This window comes from Cyclospora cayetanensis, unplaced genomic scaffold, assembly GCF_002999335.1.
Source record: "Cyclospora cayetanensis isolate NF1_C8 unplaced genomic scaffold, CcayRef3 CcayRef3_contig_10, whole genome shotgun sequence".
Taxonomy (NCBI): domain Eukaryota; phylum Apicomplexa; class Conoidasida; order Eucoccidiorida; family Eimeriidae; genus Cyclospora; species Cyclospora cayetanensis.
This window is the reverse complement of record NW_020312037.1, coordinates 199,327-219,790: the sequence shown is the minus strand read 5'-3', so window position 1 is coordinate 219,790 and position 20,464 is coordinate 199,327. Positions and strand designations below refer to the sequence as shown.

Here is a 20,464-nt window from a genome sequence, read left to right as displayed (position 1 = left end):
CGTGCTTCGTAGGATGGATGCACTGAAGGCCATCATTGCCAAACAGAAAGCTCAAGTAACCTGTACGCTACTAGGCCGTTTTTTTGCTCGCTTCTCTTGCGGATCATTTCATCTTGCGTCTGTCCTTCACACAGTCCGCTTTGCCCTACTACCGTAGCAGCGCTGCAACGCTGTGTTTCCCTTTGTCTGGTCAGCCCTTTCGAAGGCAGGAGGAGGTCCAGGTGGCCGCTATTTCAGGCAGGGAGACATCGAGGCTCAACGTCGCCAGCAGAAGGAAAAGGAAGCGCTAGAGGCTGCCGCGAAGAAACGGCAGCAGGAGCTTCAGAGCCTCGCTGTAAGGCCTGAGAGCCACGTTTTTCTTTTCCTTGTATAGGCACGCAACCCGGAGGGAGAGAGAGAAAACGGGCCAAGGCCAAATTGTGGTGGTGTGTCTATCCATCTCTGCGTTTCGTGTTGTACTGAGGCGTCCACTGCTTATCTGCATGCATGTCAATGGCGCTTATCTGCATGCAGGAACTTCAGGAACGTCTGAGCGCTAAGAAATTCAGGCCCGCACCCTCCAAACAGGAGGACGCGGAGCAGCCCATCATCCCTCGTACAGGCGAGCCTGACTCCCGTATTGTCTTGTGGAATTCGCCAACAGCCAAGCGTCGCTGCAATGTTGTTTTTTTGCCTCACACACAGCGTGGCGTTGCTGCTTCCTCTTTCGAGGGTGCCATGCGCCTTCACGCTGGTGCAGGGCCTACTCATTCTTTCCTGCCGATACCTCTCCCCTTCTGAACGCGCCTTTCAGTCCAGCTCTCTCTGGCGCAAGCTTTTTGCTGTTTTCTTGAGAAACTTTTGTATTCAGGCTCAGCAGCGTCTGCAGAAGATGAGCAGGAGCCTCCCATTGCGTCGCCCGAAATTTTCAAGCGCCTAAGAAAATTAAAGCAGCCAGTCACTCTCTTTGGGGAGACGCCATGGCAGCGGTATGGAGCTTTCTAAGGTTGCTTTCAACGTCTCGTAATTCGCATGCAAGACCCCTTTTCTAAAATTCGCCGCCTTCTTGAGCGCAGTCTTTCAGGCGGCAACGCGCCTTGAGATGTCGTGGACCAGCGCAGCCCGCAGACTCGAGAGGCTGCTGCTCACCGTAGTGCATCTAGACTAGGCTACTATATCGTGAGAAGTTCGCTTCTGCAGCAAGCGCAAGAGCGTGGATACGCGGGAGGCGGGATGTATGGGGGAGGAAGCGGGCTGGCATTTGGAGCTCTGCCTATATTGGGTGTACTGTGTTTTTGCAGGTACTGTCGTCTGTGTGCATTGGAATTACAAGTGCTGGATGATGAAATGACTGAAGGGCAGCAAAATGTCTTTCACGCGATGCAGAGGGAAGGCGAAGACGATGAAGAATTTGAAGAGGAGCAGAAATTAACATGTTCGTTCACACAGCAGTGCATGCATGCAGAAGGACTTTAAAAATGACGCATGCATGCAGATGCGATACGGTTCCTTATATGTATTCATCTGAAGTGCAGTATGAGATTTCCTAGCAGGATGCCCCCATAGGGTGTTCTTGATTGATACACGGCGCCACTGGTTTTGAAGCACCTCTGGGGGAGAGAGTTAATTGCTGCACATTTATAGACATACACGCGCATGTATGTCCGTACTAATGTTCACAGAATAAGTGTTCTAAGGCGTTTTGGGGGAGAAAGCTTTGCAACGTTTGTGGTATGTGTCCACTTGCAGCGGGAGGCGGGAGGGGGGGTACAGAGGAGGCCCCCGAGGCCCCTAAGGAAGGCCAGGACGAAGAGGATGCGGCGAAGAGCAAAGAGACCATGTGCGTCCTCCTGTTTACCCATGTTGCTGCCTTGTGCTACCTTGTGCTGCCTTGATGTCAGACTGAGGATACAGGAGTGTCTGTGTGTGTGTGTCTGTCTGTGTGTATGTTTGTGTGTCTGTCTCTGTCTGTCTGTGTATGTATGTATGTGCGTGTGTGTGTTATGCCTTGAGCCTCCTTCCTGCGGGCATGCACTCGACTGTCGCACCTTTGGTGTTTTTGTAGCCTTTTTTTCTGCTCAGCCGCCCTCTCGCACCTTCCATGTTTGCTCTGTTGGCTGTTTCCTGTGCTTCCACTGCAGTATTATTGAGTGGACGCGGCGTATGCTGTCTCTTTGGGAAGAAGAACTGAAGCAGCGGTGGGTGTCTGATACCTCCAGAGCTTGCATGCGAAGAGGCATGCCCGTGTTTTGACCCGAGAGCGCTCCCTGCCGCTGCAGCTGCAGCTCGGCGTGTGGCAGGCTTTCGCTTTGTGGGGGCCTCCAATACCGCGCGTAAAGCGCGTGGGAAAGGCAGAGCTGTACCATGGGCAGGCACTGTGTGTGGCCTTTTGCATGCCTGTTTTGCAGATCTGAGGAGGAGAAGGCGACAGCGGACGGGCGCCACCAGCTAGCATTGCACCGCCAAACTAAGAAGGACCTAAAGCCCCTTTTAAGGAAACTGAAACATAAAGAGTTAGTTTTTCGTGCCCCCACACTCCTCGGCATTTCTGTTTCTGCCTTCACGTCTTTTTGCTTTCTCTGGCGGGTTGTCTTTCGTGCCGCTGTGTCTAGGCATCTGACTGGCGCTTGTTTCGCACGGCCGTGTAGTTGCGTTGCAGCCGCTCTCTCGCTGTGATGTTATGCGCTGTCTCCTATGTTCCCCCATCGGTTTTGCGCTAGTTGTCGTGAGCGGCTAAGCAGACTTCAACCCTCCTTCCTTTCGTGCTAAAGCCCTAAAATACTCATTCAACAGGCAACCAGTCCACCTGGCTGTACCCCCCCTTTTGCGGAGCAGTGCACCTCCCTGTTGAAGTTCGCACATCATTAAAGGGGTATGTGAGTGTGTGGCCTGCCCTAACCGACAGATTGGAGTCGGACATCTGTGAGAGGCTTCATGAGATCGTTCAGCTGTGCAAGGAGAGGCGATACAGGGATGCACATGGCTCGTAAGCAAAGGGCCCGTTTATTATGGCCGAATTTCCCTCTTCGTTCTCTACCTCTCTGCGGTTTTCCTAGCTTTCTCCCGCCGCGTGTGTTTACTTGATATCCTCCGGCCTCCTTTCTTGCTCGTGCTCCTTCCAGTGCCTTTTCGCGAGTATCTGTCCTTCCTTCTGTGCACACGGGAGCGGGCTTGACTCCCTTCTCCATCTCTGTGGGGGCCTATTACCACGCTTTCCTTCTGTAAGTCAGGGCGCTTCCGCACCTACTCTTTTGTGTTACCTTGTGCTAATTTGATCAGCTTCATGCTTCTGGCAATCGGCAATGCCGCGTGGCCCATGGGCGTCACTATGGTCGGTATCCACGAGCGGGCTGGCCGATCTAAGCTCAACACCTCGCAGGTTGCTCACATTTTGAATGACGAAACAACGAGGAAGTACATCCAAATGTTCAAGAGGCTCATGTCGTTTTGCCAAAGAAAATTCGAGGCCAACCCATCACAAACCATCCTGCTGTCTGTACACCACGTCTAATGCAGAATATGGAGGGAGTGATGACCTTCCGCAGAGACTGTGGCGGCTTTGTCAGGAGTTCCGAAAAGGGTCTAGCGTCAAAAAATGCCAAACAACGCACTCAGAACTCCTTTAAAATCTGTTTCTTCTGCTGCGGCGCAGCTCCGAATGGCCCGCCCACGCCTCGGCTGGGCTGCTGCTGGTTTGTGTCGTCAAGTACCCAAACACCCCAGATTGCAACAGGGGTGCATGTGCGCTTTTCTTCTCAACAAGCGTATGCTCGGCGTTTAGGTAGCTGTCCGCGGACGCTCTAAGTGTTAAAGACCAGCTGGCGGCGATTGACGGAGACATCGGGCCCCAATAGAAGGGAGCAACTCCGCTTCCAAGCCATTTGGGAGTCACCTCCTCTGCATTTGTCATACGCGGTCTCTCTTTTTAGAACGCATTTAGATATAACTGTTGGTCTCCTTTTTGGTAACCCCCCTGTGGTGTATATATATCTCTCTGTGAGCTTTGTAATTTTTCTCCCTGGCTTCCCTGTATTCGGTGCCCCGTAATTGTTTACGCCCATGAGTCCTTCCATCTACCTCCGTCCCTCCACCCCCTTTTTACTTCCTTACTTCGTGTTTTGCGGGGAAGGGGGCGGGTAGCTATTGGATGCCATCACGTGAGGCTAGGAGAGTCAATCTGCGTACATCTTCAGGAGGGCCTTAGTCTCCTGCTGGAGGAGCGGCTGTAGCGTCTCGTCTTTCTGACGCTGACGCTTCAATGTTATCAAAAGGATTACAGGCCTCTAGTCAACTAGGCGCAGCACTGTGAAGCGCCTCCTGGTCGGTTTCTTAAGGAGAGCCTCACTCCCACCACCTCGTGGGCATTATTGTAACCTACTATTGGGTGAGTATCTCTCTCCTACTTGCCTGCAACCCGCAGGGTTCTGGCCTCTTGGGGGGGCGAGGCAAGACGAGACACAACGCCCTGTAAGCGCCACTTGTCAAGGCATTCGCGACTGTTTGTTGCACATAAAAACACCTGATGGCTACAGACCAGGCGGCCCCCGCTCACGGAGCCATAAAGTCCACGCCGCACAGCAACGAATAGAATCTGCTCTAGATCAAGCCGTGTGATCGATGTGTAACAAAATCTCCATTATGCCAACGTACGGCAGTAGATTAGACATTGCCTGAGTAATAGGGTGGGCACCACCGTAGGCTGGTGCACGAGTACTTCCGATGTGTCAGTGCGCATACACTGTCGACTTCTGGCAGAAAAGCAGCCTTGACCCCATGTTTTTACTACCACAGAAGCGCTTGCTGCTGCAGATTTCTGTAGGTGCTGTGGAAGAAGCGCCTGCATACTTAGGGGACAACTGATCCTCCTTCCAGGAGTCGTTGCCTAATAGCCGGTGTGGTGGTAGGTAAACACCCCGTAGGTGAGTTGCAGGAGGCTTTTGCCTTCCGGCTTCCCAGATTGTCTTTCTGGGTGGTCCAGCGTTGCTCTAATTTCATAAAGAAATCATTTAGGGCGCCTTTTTGAGCACCCGCTTTTTTACAGGCGCAGAAGACGGCCGTTTCCCTCTGTGTCGGCGTCGGGCCAGCCCTTCTCGGATGTCGGCACATCGAGGCCAGGAAGGAGGGCCTGGTGGCTGCTGCTTCTGTCTCGAGTGCGGAAACTGTCACGGTTTTTGACTGAATTCTCCAAATCAGGGACTTTTTTCATATGATCTGGGCTTCAGACGCAGGAGTAGCCAGGAATTTACACCCTGTCCAGCTCAGTCAGCAGCAGCAGCTGTGTGGCCCTAGTAGAGCTCGTCCCACCAGTGGCGCCTTTACCTTCGCCGCTCTTTCGTCTCCCCCTTAGCCTCTGAGGTATGAAAAGGATCTTCCGTCTCATCAGGGGTCGCTTCTTGCGCTGACCATCAAGATCTCCACGGCTGCATCGCCTGGAGTGCATCCACGATTCCGACTCAACGCACAGCCAGGGGCCTGGCCATCTGCAGACCAGCGTTGCCTCCAGTCCTCTGAGGGCAATCTACGCAGTGGCTTACCAGAGGGCTGTCTTCTTGGCTAGCTGCCACAAAAACACGCCCTCTTTTGCCGCCGTCGGCTGCCTGCCAAGGCCCCTGCACCGAGCGAGCCTTACGAAAGAGGCAGGTGACACAAACCAAGCAGCCGAGAAGGCGGACTTTCGGACCTCACCTCCCCCCTTTCTTCCCTCTGCCTCCACTGAGCTTCATCCTCTCACTTGCATCGCCGCTCAGGGGGGACGCTGCAACGCGCGGGGAGGCGTTGGTCTGCACGCCTTGTGTCTCCCGCCTCAACGTACTGCAGCGCGGTGGGCATACACCAGACACACAGTTCTGTGGAGGGACGTTCAAGACAGGTCGCAGACAGTGCGTTTTTCTTACACGCCAAAGGAGCCGCCGTGTATAAAACACTCCAGAATCCGTGTGGTTGGCTACTACGGGGGCCTCTTCTTCTTGCTTGCGCCCAAAAATGGAGTACCTTAAGCAGTTTTTCAAGAGGGCCATTGCCAAATACGTGGAGGGTAAGAGAACCTGATGAACAGAATAGAAGCTGCTGGCACCTTCTTGCGCTTCCTGCGCAAGGCCAGGCGTTGCTTTTCATTTCACAATTAAGGGTGAACGGTGCATGGCTCGAAGCGACGCTCTTCGCTGGGTAGCATCCCCAAAGCACTATTCGACCTTACGGCCAGTCTTTTCTAAGCCGTGCACTTGTATGGGACTTGTTTGCTGTGCCGCGAAGGAAGGACGTGTCCGGTGCTTTGTCTTTTTGTAAGCCAACGGGGGTAGCATGTAGTGTTTAACTGCGCATCCCGAAACGCACATGTCACCCGTGAAAGGACATGCCTCCAACTGCCTGACTGATGCGTCTTCTTGTCGTTGATTGATTTTATATTTCCATACCTTTTCTTTTTTTGGTGGCTGGTTGCTGTGGGAAAGATACGTGTTGTCTCTGTCCCCATGAAGGGAGTGCTGCCTTTCACTATCCACGGGGGGCTTCGAATCGCCGCCTGTCCGTCTGTTACTCTTCCTTGTATCTGTTTTTCTGTGTCGGTCTGTGTCTGGGTGGCACATGCCTCTTTCTACCTGTGCTCCTCGCCGCTACTATTTGTGCTGCGTCCCTACCTTTGCAGTGGGAGGAGATGACATGATATCCATTGGCTACGATCAAGGCATCGAATTTCGAGATCTCCGCCTAAATACCAAGGCTATCAATGATATGCTGCAAGTGCGAGGCCGCAGGTGTTTTTGTTCCCAGCTAGTTCTTGTATATGCTGCCTCGGACGCTCTCCCCCTCCGGCAGCGGGTGACGACGCATCAGCGGCAATTGATCCAGCCACCCAGCGCGCCGCTGGTCCTCTCCCACTTTAACAGGGCTCTGGGGCACACAAATTTGTGTGTGGTCATCTTTTCAGGCCTCCGACGCAGAGGCAAGACTCGAATTTGGTCGTATTGGAAGAATGAACCTCGTATATACGCCGCTTCCTGGGATCGTGACAGTGCGTCTGCTCAGTGTTTCGCACCTTTCTTGTGGCACCTTGCTTCTTCGTCTTGCAACGACATTTTTTGTGCCTCTTAAGCGTGACTCTCTGAATCCTTTTACCGACAGAAATGAGGAACTCGGGGCTCTGCTTGCGGAGAAAGGACGTTTCATGTATCTTGGGGCGTTGCTCTGTGAGCAAGGGGAGCTGTCACAATCTCATAGGAGTCCTCCTGTTGGTGCTGTGCTGCCTTCATGCACGCCGCCTTCCAAGTTTCATGAGCGCTACTGGATGCCTGCGCCTGGGCCTGTCTGCTCCTCTGCCGTGGCTGTTGCCGATACGCTCTCTCCTTGTATACGGTGTGTCACTCTATCCGAGAACTCTTTCCTGGCCACGTGCAGATCCAAGTCAAAGACCTCGATATTCGCGTGAAGCCCAACTTCACGGGTCTGGCTCTTCGAAAGCTCGTGGAAACACTTTATGAGATTGGGGACCTGGACAGCTCAGACTTGAGCCCCTCCTACCTGCAGGGTGGCCATTGTATGCCATACGGCGGATCCTTCCCAAGTAGCGCATGCGGCTACCAACCCGGACCAGAGATTCACAACACACAAGCGCGTGTCAGTTTCCTTTTGTCTCTCTTTGGCCGCCGTATACCACCTTGTCGGGGCATGACGCTCTTCTGAGAGCCCCTCTCTCTTGTGCCTTCCGACACTCATTAGACCAATATGCGTGTCTTCACATATGCACTGCAGTGTCAGCTTTCTCATTCAGCTTTAGCTTTCTCATTCAGCTTTCCTGATGGTGCCACCACTAGCCGTTCAAGTTTCACACACCGTGACCTGTCGTGGTGCAAAGGCATCGTTCTCCCGATTCTCCTGTGCATCGAACCCAGCACGTTGCTGCCTTGCCTCCGCTCCTTTTGTCTTTCCTGCTTCCCTTCCCTCCGCATACACTACCATTTCCTCGCTGCTATGCGCTGTGCCTGCTCTTCGTGCAGTTCGTGCATCCCTGCCGCCTACCTAGAGCGCCTCCCATTGTTCGTCGTGCTCGCTTTGTAAAGGCCCTCCCCACAGCCCCAATCCACTTCCAGCAGCCTGTGAGGGGATTCAGCTGCGAGGGAGCACAGTCTTGCATGCACAGCTTTGCCCAGTCTCAGGACATGTCTCTTGAACGCCTTTGCAATGATTTCTCGCTCCTTTCCAATTCTCTTGTGTCGACATGTGGGGCGACCAATGCCCGAATGATCGAGAAATGCGAAGAAGTCAAAAACCTATTCAGTAACTGCGTGGAGGCAGTCGCCGGCATTGCACCCCCCGACTATGATCGACTGGAGAAAATCAAGCTGCCAATGGTCCGAATTTGCAACAGCCAGTGCCCTGGGGTCAGTATCGCACAGCGGCATTTTAAAATGAGTGATTACGTGCACATAGGTCCATTTACGTCTCATCCATTCCGTATACTATCATGTGCTAGATGCGTGGGAAATATCTGAATTTGCAGATTTTGCTGCGAGAGTCCATACACATCTGTCTAGAAATACAGGCATTGCCTATACATATGCACACATACAAATGCGTGGCTCCACATGTGGACGGCCACCGACACTAAGGAGTATGCTTGTGCACGTGCGTGTCGTTCTATGTAATGGTGCACGAATTATGTGTGCTTGTAGCACCCATCGCCCTAGAGATAGGCATCTATATCAAAGTGTTTATCCACCTAGGCACGTCATGTGCTGGCACTGCTTCCTTAGGAATCTCAGAAATGTCTCGGTTGTTTTGCGGTGACCAATCGACTGCACGCCCCTTGCACACATCTACTTTTCCATTCCTTCCCTCTTAACTGTCTTCTATCCTTGTTGATGCTGCGGTTTTTTTTCCACAGGATCGGCCGCAGCCGGACAGTGAGGCGTCCTTTTCTCGGCATTCTCGTCAGCAAATGCAGCAATCCTATTGCCAACCGTCAGAGGTGACCCCCAGGGTGGATGCGGCATTACCCAGCACCACGATGCAGGCCCAAACAGCTGCTGCGATGAGGTCCACGCTGCCTGCTCATACGGAGCTACAACACCAGCACCAGCAGCAGCAGCAACAATACCAGCAGCAGCAGCAACAACAACAACAATACCAGCAGCAGCAACAACAACAACAATACCAGCAGCAGCAACAACAACAACAATACCAGCAGCAGCAACAACAACAACAATACCAGCAGCAGCAGCAACAACCGCCACCACTAGACCAGTCGCCCCCTTCAGGGCCTCCTTCCTGCAGCCTTGCGCAGTCTGTGAAGCCCCTTGGGGAGCGTGTGGACCCTCACTTGCACCAGCAAAATCAGGGCCCTGTGCAAGGAAGGGTTCGCATGACACCAATGTCGCACTACACTGCGCCGATCTCAGCACCTCAACACCCGAACCCAGGAGGCCTGTATCCCTATGCACCTACTGCAAGCCCATCATCTTTAGGGCGAAGCAGGTTTCAGGCGAACTCCTGGGCCCCCCAGACCCCAGTAAACTATCCGTATTACGCCTCCCCCCCGGCACAGCAGACACCGCACCCCAATGGTGCGCAGACGCTCAATCAAACCACCGTCTACAACACCCGGGGAAGTTACTTTGTACCTTCACCAGCTGTCCCCGCACCGCTGCAACAGACGCAGGCCACTCCCCTCCCGCGCAACAGCAGTGAGCCGACACCGCCACGGTGATGCTGTTGCACGCTTTTGAGGTGCTCGCTTGTGAGCAACGGTCTGAAAAAACCTTGAGGATCGTAGGAGCCCTTGCTAAGGACAGGACCGAATGTTCTCCTGTCCTGCTGGCAGGGATGGCCCCAGGGCATATTCAGCCAGACACCCCACCAGGCAGTCTTTGGGCCTAAGTAGCAATTTTTGTGAGAAAACCCCTCATTAGTGAGCAGGGGCGGTGTAAGAGGTGCTGCTGACACGCATCTATATCTACCTGATGTATACGCGTCCACACCCGCAAGGTCGCAAATTTAGGCATGCGCATGCCGCCAGCCGCACCGCTAGAACATCATACCTATTGCTCTCTTGTTTGGCTGGCTGCCGGCTTTAGAGCGACAAGGCGTCAATACCCAAGAGGGTTCCCCCCCATGTTTGCACTGCAGCAGTGCCCATGGAGTTCCCCAAACCATAGCTTTAATGTTGCTGACCCGCAACTGTGCTTGTCTGAGTTGGGTGCCGGGCTTTGCCGTACTTAGGGAGGACCTGCTGAGAAGCGAGCACGTGCTCCTGCTTAACATCCGAGGCTCAGCGAGCTAAGGTGGTTACAGGGTACCATTGTACGTATAGTAGCTGTATATTAGAAAGGGGCTGGGTAGAGTGTATGCTACGGAGGGCCAACTTCGCTAAGCCCTCATATTGGAGGCCCCGTGTGGCCCTCCAAAATGACCCTCCTGCAGGAGTGTTGTGCGGCAACCTACTCTGTTCAAAGTCACACGCACTGTTACAGCTGGCTGCCGGGTGGCAGCGAAGGGTGATGCCTCGCGCGCTCTTGCACGAGGCTTCTTCTACCAAGCTGGATAGGAAGCACTCACGAAGGAGAGGCAGGACGCATGGCTTGAAATCAGCCCGGCACGCAGGCCTCGCTGTTGTATACCTTCCCGGCACACAGACCCCACAGAAGGCAGTGCGCGAAAGCCGGAGAGGCCTTGGATGGGCAGAAGTCTTCATGAACTTTTGGGGAAGGGCTCTACTCAAGGGAAGGAGCGGAAAGAGGTCCGACAGTAAGCGAAAATATATGCGCTTCTCCGGTCAAAGACTTCGATCCAGTTACATTCTAGAAGAGAATCGCATGGAAAGCGAGAGGCGCGTTCATGCAACCCTTCACAGCAGTTAAGAGGGACACAGTAGGTGCAGCAGCGCGGCAAGAGCACCGAGGTTACGAATCACATGGCGGAGGCGGTTGCCCGATATAGCACACAGAGCAGCAGAGGGAGCACGCAGCTCCCATCGAGCGAGATTGATACAGAGAGATAGATACAGAGAGAGACGTGGGGAGTAGGGAGGATAATCGGCACATTTATCGCCTCTCAGTAACCACGCTGTGCAGGAGGCATCGGGGTGACTGGGGCCAACTGGCGCTGCCCAACTTTCTGCAAAAACTCCGTGAAGGTCAAGGGCAGGCTCTGCACTCGGTCCTCTGCTAGCATCGCGAAGAACCTGCAGAAGCAGAAGAAGAGCACATGACGCTTCTTGCCTATGCGCAAGAGTCGCGCTGCCGCCCGCTTCTTGCTCTGCGTGTGTATGTGTATGTGTGTGTGTATGTGTGTGTGTGCGCGCTGGCCTTATATATATATATATGGGAAAGACGAAATACGCTTGTGAGAGTCGATGCGACTTGAAGCCGTCGGACATCGAGCAGCCACCTTTATAAGGAGGACTGGCTGCATATAAAGGGGATATGAAGGAGAGACAGGGGTCGTTTGTGTTTGGGAAGGAGTAAAGAGGCCGTACAGCTGCTCGTTGCTGTCGCCTTGTCGGATGATGGTCAGTTCCATATAGTCCGGTTTGAGCCGTTGGCGCTGCAGCTCGCTAATCATCGCGTAAGTCCTTTGGCCTAGAGAATCGTTGGTCCTGCCAAGGGATGAAGCGGCTGCCTCAGGATGCAGGAACTCTAAGGCGCTTACACCAAAGACCGCCAACAACCACTCAGACGGCACCGATCTATGAAAAAAATCGCCGCAGCCACCGCACCAGCAAGAGATGCAGCAGAAAGCCCTAGGAGGCGGAGTCTGCACTCCACCGGACTATTCAGAAGAAGCGACGCAGGAAAAAGGACTCTGCCCGGAAAAAATGTGTGCGTGGTGTACTGAGATGGAGGGCGGTAATACTACACATCGTGCCAGGATAGGCAGGACGCTTGCACAGGATTTTTGCACGCAAACGAACGATACTACTCTACGCTTGCTCCCATATCCGTTTCTCCAAAAGCCCCCCTCCCCCTCTAATGCCTTCTCGCCCCTGCCCTCCAGTTCTTCCGTTGATCTCTCTTCGTGTGAAGACGCTCTGCTCTGCTTACTTGCCAACCCAGAGAAGCATGCTCTCTCCGTTTTCAATGAGATACGCGCCTTCCTGCGTCATGGACTCGCTGGTTAGAGGGATGGAGGGGGGCAGAATGACTTCCGCATTCCCATCCAGCGAACCCTCAGTTGGACCCCAATCAGTGAGCGAGAAAAGACGAGGACACCAATAAGCCACCAACTGACTTAAGGGCACGGAAGCCAAGCGATGCCACGCGTAGACGCGCATGTCGTTCGTCACTGCAGCGGCAACAACGCAGAGAAAGAAAGACACAAAGATTCACGTATACCATCATGTGCAGAGTGCAGGGGAAACATGGCGAGATATAAAAAGCCTCTCTCTTTGTCGGGTTGACGCCGGCTACTGCCCTGCACGTGCCAAAATAGGCATGACACGCCCCTTGAAGAAGTTGACACAAGGAGCACATTTCTGCCACCCGCAGCCTCCTTCAAGCGCGTTAAAAGCGCATGCAAAAAGGCCGCCATATAAAAGCGAGCGGCGAAAGGTCTTTTTTCACGAGCCCATGGAGAAGCGACATCTACGTCTCATGGCGTCGGGACCATGCAGGCGAAGGAAAGGAGATGTGACACCTCCTTTTTTCAGAAAAAAATCAAGACAAAGGTAGGTGGGGGACGATATATGTTGAAGGAAGATAGGGGAGAAAAAAAAGGAGCCCTTCCCCTCTCGCTTCACGTAACACCCTCTTCACTGACCATCTTTGGTGCTTCGGAAAGCAGGTGACTTGAGCATTCCCATGATGAGGAAAGCAAGGCGCCTCAGCTGCTCCCCATTATTCTGTAAAGACGGCTGTGCGCCATACGCACTGTGTCCTGCTGCAGGCAGCTGAAGGGCTGACATCAGCTGCACGCAGAGATTCTGCAAGTAGGACCTTCCATCAGCAACTTTCGCACGCAGAGACTGCGGCACAGAACAAGATTGCAACAACACACACAGACACGTACAATAAAGACACATTTATCCATCCATCCGTGCATATACACATATATATTCCTGTCATCTATTTATATTAACATATCGCCATACATAAATACATACCACCCACACATAAACTCATATATACATACATCTATACGTATACGTGCATCCATTTATATACCTTTCCATACATAGATAATGACATATCCATACATATTTCCCTATCCATACATATACATATACATCGCCATGCATAAATGCATATGCTTACATACATACATCTATGCATGCATATGCATACATGTACATACATACGTGTATAGTTCAACATAGAGTGTACATAGAAGCATAGAAATGTGTTTTCATGCGAACATGGGTGCTATTTAAATTTTGATAGAGAAAAGAGAAGACAGCGGACGCCAATCCGTCGTTAAAGAGGGGGAAACCAGGAGAGGGGGAAAGAAAGGGGGTGGGAAGAAGAGAGAGCAAATGCTCTGAACCCTAGGGGCTTTGGAAGGAGTCAGTCCCAGGTAGTGCGTCGACCACGCACGCAGAAATTTTTCCCCTTTTCCTTTCCCAGTTTTCAATAAAACTAAGGCCAAAAGGTCAAGAAAGCCACGGCCATGCTCTCACCAGATCCATAGAGTGCTGCAACATGAGAGCGGCCGTTGCTTCTGGGTCCATGGAAGCGGCAATTTCCTGCGGTTAGAAGCAGAGCGCATTGCCGAAAGCAGCAAAGCTTACTGCTGGGCACGCTTGCCACATATATACAAAAACAATTCCTTCCTTTTCTCTTCGCCGTTCACACAAAGGAAAGGATGCTGGAAACGTCCTGTGCATGCGCGGAGTCTCTCTCTAAGGCCAAAAATCTTACCTGCATGTTCTGCGTCAGGGGAATGCAATACGTATGCACGCGGATACGTCTCTCGCCGTCGCTGTTTGTATACAGCAGAGCTGCCTGCAGGGAGAGGATGTTGTCAGTGGCTCCTGGGGTGGCAGTTTCGTCAAGTTCGAGAGACACGGAAAAGCTCTGATCTTCGTTGACAGTGGGAAGCACAAATAAGTCCGACCCCCGCAGATAGAAACGCCCGTGGCGTTGAGACACCTTCCAGCCCCGAGACACACGGATTCGCATGACGGCCTCCCACCTGAATGCAGAAACGCATGCAACAGAGTCCCCCTCGATGGCGCTGTTGATGCCCCCCCTGATTCTTGCGCACTTACTTCAGGCACCTCCACGAAAGAAGATACAGGCAGATATAGATGCAGCAGATAGAGACATATACAGATATACATACAGACATATAGAGGAATAGATAGACAGAGTGACAGACATATACAGATACAACCATGCACAGACAACTCAAAAGATACAGCCAGATACAGACAACTCGACCTATACGGATACAGACCAGTGCACAGACAAATGTACAGAAATTCACAATTGCACAGAGAGAGACAGACAGAGAAAAAGAAGACAAGAGCACCCAAGATAAAGATGCACATAAGGAGAAGAAAACAAAGCAGACACTGAGGGGTATTATATGCAGGAGACGCCCACTCCTCCCCTCCGCCTGTCCCCAAAACAAATGCCCCTCAGAGTGCTCTTCTTGCGGCGAGTACACAAGCACAATGGGATTTTCTCGAAGAGTCCGCCTTTCTGTATCCGTATCCGATGCGTGAAGCATGTAAAGCGTGTGCAGAGGAATGTAAAGGACGCTTGGAGGGCAGCCGTATGCAGGGCGTGTGTTGTTAGCAGTGCGGCAGGCCTCACCCTGTCACCCTGGAGAGAACTCTCTCGATTTCAGCCATAAGTTTCGGGCCGTGTTGCTGGCGAGTGAAGGACGGGTAGAAGCGAAGTTCCCCGGAGGTGAACTGCGCAAGAGTGGCGAAGCTTGCAACGTCGTAGAATGACACTCCCGAAGCAGGCACACTCCCGTTGAGGTGAGAACCTCTCCCGACGTTACCAGCACCCGACAGTCCCCCACTCATTGGCTGGTTCTGCTGCTGAGATGTCGGCATGCCGCTCTGAGACGCGGGGGGAGGCGGATAGTACACGGCTTCTGTGGGAGACGATGCGGAAGGTGCTGGGGGGCATAGAAACATATCGACAGACAACTGACTCTGCGTCAGCTGCTGCCCCAGATTCTGCGAAAACAGGGAGCAACGAAAACCCAATAAAAAGGCTCTGAGGCCCTTTGCAGCCGTGCGTAAAAGCAGTGTAAACACGTAGACAGACTGAAAGATAGAGACAGACAGACGGATAGACAGATAGATAGACAGATAGACACACACACACGGACACATACCCATACATACATACACTTACACACACAAATATACATATATACATACACGAGGCAGCCTCCCGTACGCCCTACAAATGAGGCCCTTCACACTGCGCATGCAGTGCTCTTCGTGAAACAAACTTCTCAGGAACAGACATCTGAAGCACCAGCGCCACCCTGAAAAAGTGGCCCGTCTATTTATAATTCTACAGAGGGATGCAAAAACGCATGTGCGTATGCACTGTCACTAAACACTCGGGCGTGTGCTGCCACAACACACACAAGTAATGAGATTAAACAATCGACACAAAAGATTTGGAACGAATAGCTCTATTGCAATACCTCCCAAACCACGGATACCAAAACGATCCGCGCACACCGAACCATTTTGCATACCCAAACAAATGCACCAAAAGAGAGAGAAGCCACCAGCGAGCGAAAAACTAGACCATGGGCAGACAGGAGACACCGCGCAAACGGAAATATACGACCCGGGGATACGCAGCAGTGTATGCTCATGTAAAGCACTGAGAGATGCAGCCGCCATGTCATGCAATAAGCGCTGTCACGCCTCCTGCAGCTATCAACTTCACCTCCCAGTTGCCCGATATACATATTCCAATACATATCTACATGTGCACGTATGCATACATATATATATGCATATACATATAGACATATTTATATGCACACAGATGTACTGCTAGATATAAATATATAAATATGTGTATGGATATGTATATGAGGGCCTTACCTGGTAAGCATCGGATGCAGGTTTGAGGAGATCTGTTTCTCTGTCTGTAGTGGAATTTCCCTTATCTCTGTTTGGCTCTCTTTTCACCACTGCCTCGCCCATTGTTGGAGGAGCTGCCGAGAAGAGCAGAATTTTTCCACCTACATGTTTTGCCACCATCGTGGCCGCCTTTAAAGCGCTCCCCTGCAAGCAGTGCAAAAATGCCGCCTTGCACACCAAGTCATTTGCAGTGCAAGTACTGCTTTTGCACATCCGGCCTCCTCCCAGCCCTCCTTCCCTCCCTCCCTGACAGCCTTATCACGCATGCGAAGGCCTTCAAGCGAACCTAGCACCCTCCCCCTATCTCCCCGTGTGGATGCAGTCTTACAGCAGTCCCCCTCCCCCGTTCTCTGCTCACACACATGCACCCCTTTCTCCCTCAACTCCCTCGCCTCCCCGCCTACCATGCAGTTTTCTGTACAGCCGGTAGACCGCCAGATATCTGGCAGCGCGGCCAAAGTGCTGAGAACGGCTTCTTTGCATTCAAGGAGGGGCACAAGGAGGTCCTCGGAGAGTGGAAGAAACATATCATCGACTTGAGGCACTACAAAGACTTGCGGTCTCGTTTGTTGTGTCTTGAGTGCGTAAAAGTGTGCGCTGCTGTCGTAAGTCACTATTCCCACCATCGTTCTGCTGTCTCCCGGCAGGCGATCCTTGCGGATGGCGTCTGCAATGCCCTGGCAAGCGGATTCGACAAGGCCTGATGCTACGGAGGGCAGCGAGACGTCAATAAGAAACAAGAAGGCTGGCGGCTGGGGGGGACGAATCATATAATCGGAGGGGGCGATGATTTCGATGGAGCCCATACAGAGTTCTGGTCGCTCGAAGCGGTCCTCTCGCCTGCCCTTTTCATCTGTTGCTCGGCAGTAGAACTGCGGCGTTTCGTTGCTGACACCGCACAAATTGCAGATCCATCGGCGCCCACTGCTCTCCCACACCACAAAGGGGTTGATGTAAGTCCTGCAGCGTTTGCACCTCACGACAGCGCCTCCCCCGAAAGAAACAGAGGGAACGTCTGCCTGTCCTACGGCGGGGGGAGCGAGGGGCTGAACAACAACACCGAGTGGCAAGTGACACTTGTGCCTCAGAGAGCTTGAATTCGGCAAGCGTCCAACGGAGGCCCTTATGAAATGACGGGGAGCGTTGAACTGCAGCAAGTCCTGAAGCTGCTGCTGAGACGCCATGTCTTGCTGCTGGGAAGCTGCGCCTGCGTAGGCGGCAACTGCGGCAGGTGGATAATACGGAGCACGAGCCATTGAGGGCTGCTGGGAAGTTGCGAACGCCGAGGCTGGCGGTATGCCCGCCGTCTGTTGCCCGTAGGGAGACATATAGGAGGGTGGCTGTTGTTGCTGTTGCTGCTGCTGCTGAGGAGGATAGGGCTGAGACTGGTCTAGCGGCTGCTGCTGCTGCTGCGGAAGATAGGCAGACTGCTGCTGTTGCTGTTGCGGTTGGGGGTGCTGCTGCTGTTGTTGTGGAAGATAGGCAGACTGCTGCTGTTGTGGCTGCTGCTGTAGAAGATAGGCGGGTTGCTGCTGCTGCTGCGGATAAAGTGAGTCATGCTGCTGCGGGAAAGGGCTTGGCTGGCGATACGGCTGCTGAGGACCAGCGATCTCTTGGGTATAGGGGGTTTGCTGCGGGTATGCAGGATGTGCCCCCGGAGCAGCTCCATAGGCAGTCTTCGTCGAACTAGCAGGGTTGCCGTAGTATCCCTGAGGTTGCGGATTGGGGGGCCCCGCGCCATTCATTTGCAGTGCAGCAGCGGTGGGATACCCTGGCATCCCTCCTGGAGGGGTAGATCCAAAGGCTCTGGGCGGCTGCATCTGCGGAGTTGCCCTTGTCTCGGCTACAGGAGGCTGTTCTGTAAATGCTTCTGCTCCTCCTCCTGCTGGTTCTGGTGCTGCTATGATTCCTGCTCTCCTGCTGTCTGAAGAGGCAGCCTTTCGTAGAGTGGCCCTCGCCACGAGAATGAACGCTGCGCACCGCTGCGAGAGACCTCTTTCTAACGGAAGAGGCGAAGCTGCAGAACTGTAACACTCTTGGCGCCTCCTGCAACTGTCGAGGCGGAAGGGAGGAAAGCAGGCGCTGGGAATACAAGAGTTGCGGCAGCGGTCGAGGCAAGCAGCGAAGGCAGATTACGGAGGCGGCTCGGGGGCCCCTAGCGAGGCCCGTGTGGTAAATGAATCACGGCCGACGAAATAAAATTACGTAGAATTCTCTTGGTATACAACCACCTAATGAGGGAGCCGTACCCGCGTCAGACAGCAGTAGGATAGCAGAGCGCAGTAGGGGAATTGTAGCGTGCGGACTGGGGGGGCACTGAGTGAGCAGCGGTGGTTCGCAGTGTACTCAGACTTGAAATTATGATTGACATTGTATAGAAAGGCGCATGCAAAGCAACTGAGGGTTTAGTCCAATAGTAGCGGCAGCAGACAGCCGCTGGCTCCCATTCGGTGTAGGACAGCAGCTCGGCGGTGCGCCATGGCAACATTCGCCCATCATGAGTTGGTGTAACTTGCGCCGTATTTCGTCATTTCAAATTCATAAAGGGTTTTATGATACCCCGGAGAAAACGTAGGAATAACCTCCAGTGGGCCACTAGGCGACAAGACAGTCGCAATACATATCAATACAAAACTAGGGGGGGAGGCGCCCTACGCAGAAAGCGGAACAGACTAAGCAACTCCCCTCCTTTGGAGACTGCCAGGAAAAACCTTGGACACAGCCACTCATAGGAAGAGCTTAGAGAAAGGTCCTGGGCTTCCTCCTTTGTGCCTTGCCATTGCAGGCACCCACACGAAAAAGCCAGCGTTCCACATACATTAAACCACCTAGTAGTAACACCCTGATATCTCCTCTTATGAAATGTGTCCAACTGGTTGCCTGATAAGGCTCTCCACTTCCACTCATGCAATGAGCATTCTTGGAAGTCGTTGACCGTTTTGTGTATCAGAAATTGTACCGCCTGCTGCCGATGAGTACTTTTGCGTATTTTAGATGTAAGAAGCTTCTGTGAACATTCCAACGTAGGCCTACTTGCGAACATCTTGCCTGACCCACAGGTGCTGGAACACAAGGTGGAGTGTGGCAAGGGGCTCTTTGGGCTGAGGAAAACCAAGGAGACTCACAAATACTTTCTATATGGCTTCTCGAAAAGCAAGGGAGGTAGTGAGTGCAGCAGCTGGCAATGCAGCACCGATACTTTTGACATCATCTTGATTTAGGCTAGGTAGCTGTCTAGTTGGCTACATGACTGCATGGCAAATAGAGTGCCATTATGGCTCACATATATCAGCGGCGTCCTCGACTGCTTTTCTCATGAGGAGGACTTCCCTGGCTAGGCACACTGATGCCCACATGCTACTTTGAAACCGCGTGTAGCGGGCTGAGCTATACATTGGCACTTTCTTCTATACTAGTTACATTTAACTGAGAATAAGTGAAGAATCGATTAGTATTTTACTCTCCGTGCCTGTTATTTGTTACCTTCAGTGCGTGTGCGCTGAATGCTTTGTGTAAACTGCGGGGTATGCGCGGACTTTCAAAAAGGATGCCGCAAGGAGCACCCTAGCTTCCCCTTCCCCTAATGTCAAATCCTCATGTGTGCGGGCAGAAAGGAAGACACCTTTTCTGACAGACGCTTATTAGCTTCTTTATGAATCGTGTCATGAGTCTGAAGCTAGATGTTCTACGGAGTCATAGATTGAGCGTTACATTATGGCCATGAAAGCCGGACGCCTTGGGTATCAACGGCTTGCATCTCCCCCCCACCCCTCCCTCCCCCATTAGCTTGCGAGAATAGACAGACTGCCCTGGACATCTGTTGAGGGTGTGCAATGGATTTTTTTTTTCATTGGAACCTCCCACAAGTCACAGGAAGCTAGAAGGTAAACTGTGAGCTGACCATGTAATGCGTTTTAATGCCCTCAACTTTTCTGCCCCTCGGTTTTTCTTTGCCCTGTTCGAGTGCATCTATGCTCGGCCTCGCTCTACAAGCCTGAGCTGCATACAGAACTACGGGCGGCGTAAAGGGTTTTCCGTAGCCTGCTTCCTTATGGGGGGAGTGCGGGCATTACGTTGACCCTGAAAGGATAATGCCCCTGCTCTGGGTGGTGCTGAAGGGGCATGCAGTGGGCGCTGAGGCCCTTAAGATGTATTTTTACTCTGCTGACCACAGTTGCAAAGCTTCTCTTACATCCTGGCAAAATTATTTTTTTACTCTACATAATATTGTTTGTTCTCGCTATTCATAAGGCTGAACGCACTGCTACTGAAACGAACTACGGGGCAAAGAGCCCTACTCCCTCATATATGTAGGTATATACAGACAGTTACGCATAGGGCAACCCTACTCTTTGCAGTATTCGAGCTCGTGGGAGGCAATAGGAGAACGGGGTAGCCAAAGCCAGAAAGATGTGCATCATTTTACGCGCAAGA

At 52.7% G+C, this 20,464-nt stretch overlaps 3 protein-coding genes across 3 annotated transcripts; 2 read left to right on the top strand and 1 right to left on the bottom strand.

Annotated features, from left to right (window-relative positions):
* The first annotated feature begins 13 nt into the window (after positions 1–13).
* Positions 14–3,490, top strand: LOC34620654 (pre-mRNA-splicing factor 18). The gene is made up of 9 exons (XM_026337400.1): positions 14–62; positions 195–334; positions 514–573; positions 835–968; positions 1,281–1,430; positions 2,121–2,177; positions 2,388–2,492; positions 2,885–2,965; positions 3,259–3,490. Exons 1-9 carry the CDS (start codon positions 14–16, stop codon positions 3,488–3,490), a joined length of 1,008 nt encoding a protein of 335 aa, XP_026193185.1.
* A 2,471-nt stretch (positions 3,491–5,961) lies between these two features.
* LOC34620653 lies at positions 5,962–9,849 on the top strand. Its single transcript, XM_026337393.1, has 7 exons — positions 5,962–6,013; positions 6,623–6,717; positions 6,905–6,988; positions 7,372–7,590; positions 7,971–8,324; positions 9,247–9,562; positions 9,746–9,849. Exons 1-7 carry the CDS (start codon positions 5,962–5,964, stop codon positions 9,847–9,849), a joined length of 1,224 nt encoding a protein of 407 aa, XP_026193178.1.
* Positions 9,850–10,240: 391 nt separating this feature from the next.
* Positions 10,241–17,850, bottom strand: LOC34620652 (protein transport protein sec24). The gene is made up of 11 exons (XM_026337383.1): positions 17,638–17,850; positions 16,435–17,337; positions 15,992–16,174; positions 14,724–15,097; positions 13,824–14,097; positions 13,583–13,648; positions 12,727–12,931; positions 12,012–12,252; positions 11,447–11,656; positions 11,036–11,152; positions 10,241–10,682 (listed from the first exon to the last, which is right to left on the bottom strand). Exons 1-11 carry the CDS (start codon positions 17,848–17,850, stop codon positions 10,241–10,243), a joined length of 3,228 nt encoding a protein of 1,075 aa, XP_026193168.1.
* Between the last annotated feature and the right edge of the window lie 2,614 nt (positions 17,851–20,464).

Coding starts and splice junctions, on each gene's coding strand:
- LOC34620652 (XM_026337383.1), bottom strand. CDS start 17,850: ATGCAGCCGCCCAGAGCCTTTGGATCTACCCCTCCAGGAGGGATGCCA. Junction 17,338..17,637: donor CCCCCTATACCCAAGAGATC/GCTGGTCCTCAG, acceptor TACGGGCAACAG/ACGGCGGGCATACCGCCAGC. Junction 11,657..12,011: donor ATGCTTCTCTGGGTTGGCAA/GTAAGCAGAGCA, acceptor TTTTTTTCATAG/ATCGGTGCCGTCTGAGTGGT.
- LOC34620653 (XM_026337393.1), top strand. CDS start 5,962: ATGGAGTACCTTAAGCAGTTTTTCAAGAGGGCCATTGCCAAATACGTG. Junction 8,325..9,246: donor AGAAAATCAAGCTGCCAATG/GTCCGAATTTGC, acceptor TCCTTCCTGCAG/CCTTGCGCAGTCTGTGAAGC. Junction 9,563..9,745: donor AGACGCTCAATCAAACCACC/GTCTACAACACC, acceptor TGAGGATCGTAG/GAGCCCTTGCTAAGGACAGG.
- LOC34620654 (XM_026337400.1), top strand. CDS start 14: ATGGATGCACTGAAGGCCATCATTGCCAAACAGAAAGCTCAAGTAACC. Junction 969..1,280: donor GGGGAGACGCCATGGCAGCG/GTATGGAGCTTT, acceptor GTGTTTTTGCAG/GTACTGTCGTCTGTGTGCAT. Junction 2,966..3,258: donor TACAGGGATGCACATGGCTC/GTAAGCAAAGGG, acceptor TAATTTGATCAG/CTTCATGCTTCTGGCAATCG.